At 34.3% G+C, this 11,783-nt stretch overlaps 1 protein-coding gene across 1 annotated transcript; it reads left to right on the top strand.

Annotated features, from left to right (window-relative positions):
- Positions 1-2,862: 2,862 nt before the first annotated feature.
- LOC123310053 lies at positions 2,863-10,562 on the top strand. The gene is made up of 3 exons (XM_044893420.1): positions 2,863-3,030; positions 8,329-8,736; positions 10,421-10,562. The coding sequence occupies exons 1-3, from the start codon at positions 3,016-3,018 to the stop codon at positions 10,484-10,486; spliced, it is 489 nt and encodes a 162-aa protein (XP_044749355.1). The 5' UTR covers positions 2,863-3,015; the 3' UTR covers positions 10,487-10,562.
- The last annotated feature ends 1,221 nt before the right edge of the window (positions 10,563-11,783 follow it).

The following is an 11,783-nucleotide window of genomic DNA, read 5'->3' as shown; positions in this document are numbered from 1 at the left end:
TGTCACTCAGTGTCAAGGATATTATTACAATATTATCAAAGAGTAACTACTTTTTGTTGTGGAATTAGCATTAATAATGATAATGATTGTCAAGTAAAAAGTTACCTGAGTTTATATAAGTACAACACTTTCTTTGTTAGGTCTTGTGTGAATTTGTTTTACTAATGTTGAAGAGGAACGTGAAGAATATGCCCTTATTAGTACGAATATGGTGAATGATTGCCAAGCAAGTGGTAGTAATTTACGAAGGACACTCAACTATAGTATGATTTGTGCCACCAAATTGAAAATTAAAAAAGACTGACATGACATTACAATAAAGGCAAAAGAAAAGGCTTGGTATTCAGTAATGAATTCATTCAATTTCCAAAATCCATCAAAAAAGAAGTTCTGCAGCCAGTTCAACAAATTATTTTAGGTTAGAATCCCGCCTTTGAATACCTAAGTGGTCATCACAGGTGCGCTTAAATTTAAGGCTAGCTTTAGCCATTTGAATGTCACTTAACAGTTGGTGCAACGTAATGTTAAGGGTTCATTTTAAGGGACACTTAACACTAAGTGCGTTTGGTGCAAACGGATCTTACACACATTTCAGTATAGCCGCTAGACGTAATGCTACATTTTCACGAGTTCGAATGTGCCTCTATCCTACCTTCTTAGGCCCATGCTACCCCTCTTGATTTTTCCAAGAACTTCGGATTTCTGTTTGAAGGAAGGACCACCTAAAATTTTTATCGAGTACCGAGAAATTGATGACAAAAGCGTTGAAAAAAGCAGGCCAGAAAGCTAAGAGATTTTAGGAGTCCTAAGTCGTACAGTTTCTAGCAAAGATTATAATCTATAATCTTTGGTTTCTAGCTGAGCATAGTCCATCAGTCTAAAGAGCTTTTTTGACCATATTACATGATGAGGGTGGATGAACTGTAACGGTTTTTTTTTCCAAGAATTCATTTCGGCGCCAGCTATTCTTTTAGGTCCTCCACCGCACCGGATTTTAGTCGTCCTATGTAAATGGGTGTGTTAATAAAATTTCTCTTCCTGAAGAAAGATCAGCCTGTTCGAGCCATCCCACAATACCTCATAGTTGAGTTCTAATTTTCAATTATCAAAAAATATAAAAAGAATAATTTGCTCAGAAGCTTGAGACATTTCGAGAGTATGGGGAGGATCAATAATTAAGAGTTGTGTAGAGTATACATTTTCTCGCCATCCGTATGAGCCGTAAAGCACAGAACACACCCCCTTGACTTACTTTATGCCGTAAAGGTTGAAAGACTTCCGGAAGGTGGGATGTTGTTAGGACACTTGATCAATGAAAGTTATTACGAGTATGACAATATTGTTCCACTTTCGTCGAAAAGATGGCAGCACTTTACGAACGTCTTTTGTCAATACCAGCAGGTTTCGAATTGTAACCAATAGCCTTGTTTATAGTTTATAGGGGGTTATATAAACAAGGCCAATAGCGAGACTTGTCGAAAATTTTTTTTATTTGGAAATTCATTGAAAAAATTCTTCCACCTCGCAAAGTCAATTACATGAATGAATATCTGTTTTTCAATTAAAAAGTATAGACCCCTCTTAATACAAATTTATCGGCAAGAAGTAATAATTTCTACAGATACAGGGTGACAATTTGAAAACTTGCCAGTCCAATTATGTCACGACAAGGATGATTTCAGAGAAAATGCCGAAACAGGTTATTTTATATTCGTAGGGGGAAATATTTTGAGCAGAATTGTAAGCCGAAATCTCCTCTAGGAGGACGATAGCTCCTACACCCTAGGTGTAGGAGCTATCACCCCTAAATTCTCAATAGGGAATAGGGGTTCGAGCTATAGCTATAACTCAATTGAAAGATCACTTGACCCTCTATATGAATACTATGGTTTGCAAATTTTTATTGAGTCCTTGAAGTAGTTACAGGCTTACAGGGGCTGACAGTTTGAAAACTTGCCAGTCCAATTATGTCTCGATAAGGATGTTTCCAGAGAAAATCCCGGAACAAGTCAATTTTTATTCGGAGTAGGACATGTTTCTAGCAGAATTGTAAGCCAAAATCTTCTCAATCTTAGGTGTAGTTGTCACCCCTAAATTCCCAATAGGGAATAGAGGGTGAGCTATACCTCAATTGGAAGACAATGGTATTATGTAGATGTAGAGGGACATATTGTCTTCCTATTGAGGTTAAGCTCACCCTTTATGTCCTATGAAGAATTTAGGGGTGATGGCCCCTACACCGAGGTGGGAGGAGATTTCGGCTTACAAATCTGCTCAAAATATGTCTCTCTCCCTTTGAAAATTGACCTGCTCCGGCTTTTTCTTGGAAAACATCCTTGTCGAGACATGATTGGCCTGGCAAGTTTTCAAATTGTCGCCTCCTGTAACTACTTCAAGCAATCAATAAAAATTTGCAAACCATTGTATTATTCATATAGAGGGACAAGTGAGGTAAGTATCGCCTCTTATTCCTTATTGAGAATTTAGTGGTGACACTTAGGTTTGAGGAGATTACGGCTTACAAAATTCTGCTCAAAATATGCCCCCTCCGAATAAAAATTGACCTGTTACGGCATTTTCTCTGAAAACATCCTTATCGCGACATAATTGGCCCTGCAAGTTTTCAAATTGTCACGTTGTATACCCAAAATATAGGTGATGAATATACCATCAGGCCTAAATCTATTTGGTACAACTGGTTTTTTCAATTCATGATCTATCTAGGAAGAGCAAGAAGGAACGTTAATTCTTTATTATTTTCCTCAACTAGTCGCCACAAATATGGCTCATCGTTATGAAAGAATTACATACGATACCTGTATTTCCGAAACATTTATAGATCATGTACCACTGCTTCAAAGTGAGGTAATCAGGACAAATGTCTCTTACTTTTAGGGAGACGTTACGCTCATTTTATATAAAAGAAGATGAGGATTCGAAACCGTAGTCAATTGAAGTGCTTCAGCTTAGGCGAAATCTCATTCTACTTTTTGAATCTATAAAATTTCCTGAAAAATGTTGACAATTATTGTAAGTATCAAAAACTGTACCTAATACCTATCTCATACGCATGTTATATTTGTTTGATGGTAAAAATTTTTATGCTCTTTATCAAAAGAATGTATATATAACTCTTTATGTTGGAAAAATTTATTCTGTTGAGAATACGATTTTGTGTCCATCGTCTGATTTCAGTTCATCATCATCATCAATAACTTCCATATGAAAAAGGCATGTCTCTGATAACACTTCAAGAAAATGAATCGTGACTGTCCTCAACAAAATATATTAAAAAATATTATAGATAGGTCAAAAATCTTCATCAATGAGCTAATCATTTCTAGGAACAAAAGGTCTATCAATTCTTGGCACAAAAAGAAAAGGTTATCATTTAAAAACTCAAGTAGGCACCTTCCACCCCTCATAATGGATGACAAATTCCTCAATTATACCTTCGAGTATTCAACTCAATGATTATACATAACAAGTGGCGTAATTTAATACAAAAATAAATATGCTCCAGCAATTTTATACCGAATAAATTTTATACCGAATCGAATGAATTTAATTTACTCCGCAGTCTCTGTAGTAGGACATTCGAAGAACATCAAACGATATTTTCCTGAGAATAGGTACATTGTGCCTCGTTTAAAATTCCCTACCCCCTTATCTGAGAACAGAATAGAAATAGCGTTCCAAGAGCTTTTTGATGATATATATATATCATGATATCATGATATGCTATAGCATATCATGGGTCTCCTGGTCATAGCTTAAGAGTTACAAGTAATTTACTTCGGTAAATCTAGAATATTGGGTGTAATTGAGTAATGAATGAGTAAAATCGTATCCATAGCAACATAAAAAAAATATGTGTCAAAGCTAGAAATGTCAGCTCTAGATTATGGAGATAATTTTTGTTGCTATAGCAACGCTTTCTATATAAAAATCCACTAATAATGATCAAATCACATTTTTTTCAACATAAATTGATTATTAACTCTCAAATTAAGACTAGGAGACCTATGATATGATACATTATCAAATAGCTCTTGAAATTCTCTATTTGAAAATGTATTAAATGTATAATATGTTCCATTTAAAAAAAATTGAGGAAAACTACAATTTTCAAATGTTGGCAACACGGAATACTTGTTGGGAGTATTCAAAATTTGAAAGCATTAAAATAAGTATAATAGAAGACTAAATTACAAATTTTTTGACACCACAGAGGACTTTCTAGGTTCAATAGAATACATTTTACAAGCTTTTGAAATTGGATTCTATTTGACAGATAAATGCATTGTAACGTCTTTTTCTCGGTGTATTTGAGCGCCAGCTATTCTTTAAGGGAAAATAGCAAACCTATCCTGGTAGCTATGAGCCGATAAGACAAGGTTCCTCGGTGTCTGGGGTGTTAGCGACAACCAGTGAAAGTCAAAATCAACGTACACAACTTATATTTGTCGACTCGTACAAGGAAACACAAAAGGCACTATTATGAAATTCGTACAGTGAAAGACTCGAGATCAATGAATTTACAGGGCAAAACGGACGGAATGAAACAGGATCCGATCTTAAACGTTATACGGGGTTTACGGACGTGTCCGCCAGCCAGAACCTAAGACGCACACTTAACGGATAGGTATTGGACCTCAGCCAGGTTAGGAGATGAAATACGACGACACAGAATTACGACGGCTCACCCTTAGGCGCGTTCGGCACTCCCCGGGTATCCACACCAGCAGAGTGCTTCCCTAACCGTAGGGGTGAACGGGTGAATTCTAGGAAGGGTAGCCACCCCAAAGTGCCTTCTGTACCCCACGAGTATCCACACCAGCAGGGTACGTTATTGACAGTAGGGGTGGAACTCAGACTCGGGTATAGGAGGGGTGTAGACGGAGACTGAAGTTCCAATGATACATAAAAAAACGAAGTGTCGTCTTACCTATATCGGTTTGGCAACTTGCACTCGTAAAATAGAAAAATCACCCAAATACAGAGTGATGAAGAAAAAAAAAGAAAATTTATATCCTGAATGGTGAAAACGAAACTCAAAAGAAATCTGCTAATAAAATTCAATGTCAGAAAGATAATTTACTACGGCGGACGGCACTATAGTCTTAGCTAAGGCAATTAATAGTAAGTAATCGCAAGTCGACAGCAAGTAAAGTAATCGTAAGTGAAGTGACCTGCGGGGGAACATCTGATTTTATACACCCCAAATGAAAATGAAACAAAAGAAAAGCAAAAACAAATTATATTTTGGATTTTAAACTGAACGAAGACTCGAATTTCCTTGATCGGCGGAAAAAGGCAGAATTATCACGTTCGCACTCGTAAGTGAAACGTAAGTCAATAGTAAGTGAAGTGACCTGCGGTGGGACATCTGATTTTATACCCACAGAGGGGGTGCGGAAATCAGATGTGACCCGGCTGTCGAAATTAGGTAAAATTTGCGTCGATGAAGACGTCTTAATTTCGAATTATCTGTGCTAACGAACAAAAAAACACGATTATCCTCCAATTCAGGATGTTTTATACGGTGCGACATCGTTTTTCAGAACTGAAAACGGTGCGGAATGTTTACAATTCCGAACGATGTCGGAATCCTGAATTGGAAATTTATAAAGATTTCTCTAAAAATTAATTCAAAAATAATATTACGAAAATGAAACTAAAAGGATTATTCTAAAATGAGGGGGTATGTTTGAAAACCACCCTTTCATTACAGCATGCTCATAAGTCAAAAACAAAAAATCCCTTTGACTCATATTTTTGTAAATATTTTTTCAAGCTCTATTCAAATATCTAATAATATATAGGGTGTTTCCATTTAACAAAACATATCCTTTTGCCACCACCCTCTGTATATAATTGATTTTCTTTTAAAAATTCATTTAGAAAATAAAGTTCGAAAGAACGTGAACAACTTTTATATGACTTTTTTTGTAGCTATTATTCTTTCACAGATAAGGGGAAAATGGAATTTTAAACGGGCCACCTTGTACAGTGTTCCGTTTACTCGCTCAACTCATTAATTATACCAAAGACAACCTCTGGTTGTATACCTAATCCATTTGGCTACGGGTCCTACGACGCGACGTATCAGATATCCTATAACAGTTTTAAGTTTTAATCCATTATGATTTCCTCTATTATATAGGCAATTTTATGTACTCCAAACTGGAATATAATCTCACATTTCCTTCAGTTCAATGATAAACATAATTCTTCAATACGAAGAATAAGTATCCTGACTGTAATTCCGACAAATATTTATATTTTTACCATGATTGAGAGATAATAATAGTGTTTCGAATATTCTTTCAAACTTGTTCAGACTACTCGACTACGATATCTTTAAATACAAATGTATCCGTTTCCGTTGTTTATTTCATGATTAAGCTTACCAAACCGTTGCGGGAGAAATTGATAAAATTTTGTATGCAACTCGTGAGTTACTATTCACCCTTTGGGACCGTAGGTTAAACTTTCTTCTCATGAATAAAACTTCATTGAACTCATTTGTTGAATGAACAACTCTATAACTAATATGATCTTTCATCCTTATGAAAATCCGTGTTATTTTTCAAGACAAAAAAGATATGTACAACGCTGTTTTCCTGCCAATCAAATACTGAAATAAAGCCAGTGTACGAAAACTGCACAACGTTGCTGCACTTGAAATGCAGAGATGGTGACTGTATCAAAACCAGTGAACTCTAAAAGAACTTAGAGGTATATTCAAGTCCCGCTGAACTATACAGTTATTCTACAGTACATTCTGCATTTGATCATTGATTCGACCATGTGGTTTCGTTTAGGATATTGGCTCGTTCGATATTTTCGTGGTAATGAAAATGGAAACTTTTTTCCTCATTATTTTTAGTAACTTATATTACACGATTTTATGAAATGGTCCATTTCGATACCAACTGACAGAAGAAGGACACAAAGTGTGAAAAAAAAAATATTACTTCGAAATCTCACCAATAAAATTCGTCTAAATTATTCACGAATTTTTTCATAATGGGCATCACAATCTTCTTTTTCGAACACTTCAACAATCGTCGTAAAAATGGGATGAAATGGGGAACATCATAGCACTTTTCCAACATAATTAACATAAGCACTTTCAAGAAACTGCCTCAATTTTCTTCATTTTTTTCACCCTTAATTGCACGATACAGCAATTATTATTATTATTATCTACAGTGACCTGATGCCTCTAATCCGATAAACTTGGTACTGAACCATTCATTGTCCAGCCATATGTTTATGTATTGTTTCGTTTTTCCGAAGCCGGAGTTACCTTCCACAGTCCCGTACCTGAAATTCAATGAAATTTTTTCGAATTTCTAGGGGTTGTATCTCAGCCATCTTAGATATTTTATATAGACAATTTTTGGTGAAACAACTTATTTTGTTGAGTTCTACGTTCTACTTTCTGTCAAAAAGAGCCTCACCTTTGAAAACATCTGCAGGTAGATATACAGGGTGGTCCAGATCGTAACCAAGAAATTTTAACCACGTATTCTACATCAAAAATAAGCCCTAGTTTGTCATATAAACATATATCAAATTTTGGCGATTTCTTCATGCATGAGAATGTGTTTTATTTTTTTAACCGGAAACGGTGCCTCGTACAGCAAAAAGTCAAGAGAATTTGTTCCAAATTGAATAAGGATTTGAATAGTAATTTTCATTGTCGGAAAAACCAGTTTCGTATAATTTTTTCATCTGAAAATATTCAGTCTCGCTGCAGTACGGACGCCACCGGTAGAATAGAAAAGAAATGATATTATGCAAAAAGTGCTCCTTGATGCTAAAAACCTATGTCTCAAATTTCATAAAAATATTCCAAGCAGTATGAAAGTTATTAATAAAATGCATTTTTTTTTCTATAATTTCAACACCCCGTATCTCGGAGAGGAAAAATTTCTCGACATATGTTTATATGACATATATAATTAGGATTTATTTTTGATGTCGAATACGTGGTTAAAATTTCTTGGTTATGATCTGGACCATCCTGTATACAGAATATCGAGTCTGCAAAGCAGAAACATTCAAATAAACCTGAAAACTGTTTATGTTCAACCCATATTTTGGGTGATTATTATCAATACAGAAATCGTAAAGTAACTTATTTCAAATACTGCATTTAAAATGCAGAATTATCAATACGGAAACTGCAACAGCCAGGAAGGTACCTGCTGCTTGATAGGGGTGTCTCTTTATATTTTAAATTTATCACTGTCATAGAAATAGTTCCTTCAACTTAAAAAAAAAACACTTTGTTCATTTGATCACAATTTTCTTCAGATTCTTGGAAGCTTGATCCCATTTGCGATTGAGGCGGCTCCTGCACCTGATCCAGAAATAGACCTTCATGGGTTGAATTTGGACGCATATTCTTGGCTCAAAGCAGCGCCTTACCATACAGAACCAATCTTCCAAGATAATCCCCAACCTATCTTTCCTTCCCCAATACTGAAAGGATCTTTTCTTCCTGCTCATGCCTATGCCTTGGCTGCCCCAATACTCAAGGCTCCTGATGTGGTAACAGCACCGATTTATGCCCCAGCAGCACCTGTTCTGAAACAGCCAGCTCCTGTTTATGCTCCAGTTGAGATATACAAAGCTGCCGTTCCTGTTGTGAAGACCATTGCACCAGCCACAAGTTACGCTAGCGTAACGAAATACCAAATTTCTCATGCTCGTGTAATGAAGGTAAAAAACTGAAAATAAATGTGATTAAATTGTCATTGTAAATCTTCCTGAAATTTGGTCTCGAGACAAGAAGATTTCGAAAAAAATAAAAAGAATTCTTTCATCCGCCTTCTATCGTTCAGGCTTTTATGTATTTAAAACTATTGAGGATAACTAGACTCTTTATTTCCAAAACAGTTTCAAATACTTCCATTAATTGGATTTGGATTAAAAGACAAATCATTTCAAAAGCCTTTTCAGCCTGAGAATAATTGTGCATTTAGTTCTATCCACACTAGGGTCCGAAACACTACAATAATTGAAGAAATTTTGTTTGTTTTGACCCAAAGATGATATATGAGTAACTCTATAAACTTTGCTCTACTCTATGAGGTCTAGATCATCTCCTCTCTCAGCCATAAATAAAAATAGAGCATCTCCTCAATGAGTCAGAAATGAAACTGAGCATTTTCTCATTTTTCTCTTGACAATACAGATATTTTTACGAAAAACACTTCAGTTCATCTTAAACAATAACTCATTTTCTTGTCGATGGCAAAATACTCTAATCATAATAATTCGAAACGGAACATTTAAGGCCACATTGAAAAATGTGGTTATTTTTTGAATCCATGGTTAACGTATGGCTTTAATTTCGAGACACACCATATAGAATTTCTCAGATAAGGGACTTTTATTCTCTATTATGTAATTTTAAAGCTGCCTGTATATGAAATACCCGCATATTCACGATGTGGTTAACATCGTATGTCCAAGATGAGTAACTATTTTGTTGAGAGTGTAGGTCTAATACTTCAATCGAAGTGTCAATATTAACCAACCTTCAACAAATATTTTTCATATAATCTACCATTTCCGTTTTCTGAGATTATAGACGGAGGAAATAACAAATTGAAGGAGAATATTTTTTTCTTGAAATATTCCGGACTTGACGCATATTGACTGAATATATGATTTTAAAATATGAAAAGAGATTTGTTTTTATAAAATAATACGAAACCCGTATCTGTCGACATATCATGAAGGTAGATTGCCTGTTTCTGTAATATTAATTGATTTCTTAACGAGTTTCGAAATTTCTAAAAATATTCCGGGCATTTAAAAAAATTTCCGAAATAAAATTCCAACTTGAGTGTAACTCGGGAAGAACATTTTCACAAATATTATTGTAGATATGAAATTCTCACTTTAACTTTTTCTTCACAAATTGAAGCATGTGATGATTCTCTTCGAATAATGCTTTCGTTATATTCAATTTTGACAAAAATTTATGAAATGATTTTTGTTGGGATGATTGATATTTTTTTCGTTTTAATTTCTGTCGATATTTTTGTAAAAGAATGATCAACTAATTCTGATAGGTCGAATAAAGTATGTTTTCCACTATTATTACCTTCTGGTATTGAAGGAAACTATTAGGAATATAGGTCTATTGATTTTCAAATTGCATGACTGAAACATGAATATTCGAATAATGGGCAATTTGTTTTGGATGCCTTCAAGTCTTACTGGTCACGCTATGTTCTAAATGCATCATCATGATATTAAAAAAAATGTCTCTTCATGTGTGTTTGTCTTTCTAAAAATGGAAAATGAATAACATATTTATATGTATGTTATATGTATTTATTGAAGAGACAACTGGTAATCATCAATGTTTTTTAAAATAGCTTTTCTTTTTCAGGATGCTGGATCTGCTGCTCCAATGTTGAAGAAAACATCATATGACAATTCCTATGGATTTCACTGAGCTCATGAATACTTAAGAATATTTCAACATTCCGACTGAAATATATGTGGTTATCACATAATATGTTATTGTTGAAAATAAATGTAAGAGTAAGAATTTATTATCTTCAATACCTTTCCTTTCCATCATGAGAAAATGAAATTTTTTTGAGATGATACTCAATGTTAATACTCTTTTCAATGCAATTGACTTCTGCAGGCAGTCAATGTGTAATATGGCCCTATTTGCTCAAAACAACTAATATCGCCTTTTAAGGTTCTATTCAATGTGATAATGGCGACGATGAGGAGAATTTTAAGTTAGTCATTTGAACCAATATGTACTCACTTCCGGTAACTGATATTTATCCGTTTAATCTTTGTAATCTCCAATCATATACGGAAAACTACTCGAGTATCTTTGTGAAGATATTTTCTACTCTAGTTTTCATATTTAAAACTTCCTTATTTCAACTCATTTTGAATCATAACCAAATCACAGTTGTTGCATTACTGTATGTGTAAAACACAAAAAATATTCCGATGACGGTGCAAAAAATATTCCGATGACGGTGGTTGAAATGTAAGAAATGAATAGAGAAATCGATCTAAGACTGATCCCATCAGAAGAGGTTTGAAACAGTAATTAGGTACCTTATAATCTGAAATTTTGATTCTGAAACTATTTATAGGTCTAGTGTGCTTCACTCGGGTCATTGGCTTTTGTGACTCGGAAAAACTATGGAACATATGCCTGGAAAGTGATTGAGAAAAAACTGTTAATACAATTTTTTTTCAGAAGCGACTGGTTTTCGAAACCGACTGGTATACCTAGAGACAATTTCTGGACAATTTTTTTTTCATCTCAACAAATTTTTTAACAGTAGATTCTTGACTTCGAAAGAAACACTTTTTTGCCATTTTTCCGAATCGGCTCGGTTTCAAAGATACAGGCTGTTGGAAAATCATAAAGAAATGTTATTTTTAGGCAGATATCTCACAAACGGTTTCATCGAATGAAATTAATTTTGGAATATAGTTTTTCATTTATTTGATTAATCTTTTTTGAATACAAGATATCACCCACGTTTTCCAGTTTTCTTATTATGACCATTACGTACCATAAAAGTACCAAAAATTCAAAGAACCCAACTTTTGAAACTAAATTAGATGCTATCTAATGAATATTTGAACGTTTTTTAAAATAAAAGTGTTCCTCATATTTTTTCGTATAATTCACTGTTTTCGAGTAATTTGATGTTCAAAAATTAAAAAGTATATAGGAAATTTGAAAAATTGGGTACTTTGGCTGAATACAA

This window comes from Coccinella septempunctata, chromosome 3, assembly GCF_907165205.1.
Source record: "Coccinella septempunctata chromosome 3, icCocSept1.1, whole genome shotgun sequence".
In the NCBI taxonomy this organism is placed as follows: Eukaryota; Metazoa; Arthropoda; class Insecta; order Coleoptera; family Coccinellidae; genus Coccinella; species Coccinella septempunctata.
This window is presented reverse-complemented; position numbering and strand designations above follow the sequence as displayed.

Excerpts from the sequence above, each read along its gene's own strand:
- LOC123310053 (XM_044893420.1), top strand. Across the intron at positions 8,737-10,420 it reads CTCATGCTCGTGTAATGAAG|GATGCTGGATCTGCTGCTCC; the intron begins GTAAAAAACTGA and ends TTTCTTTTTCAG.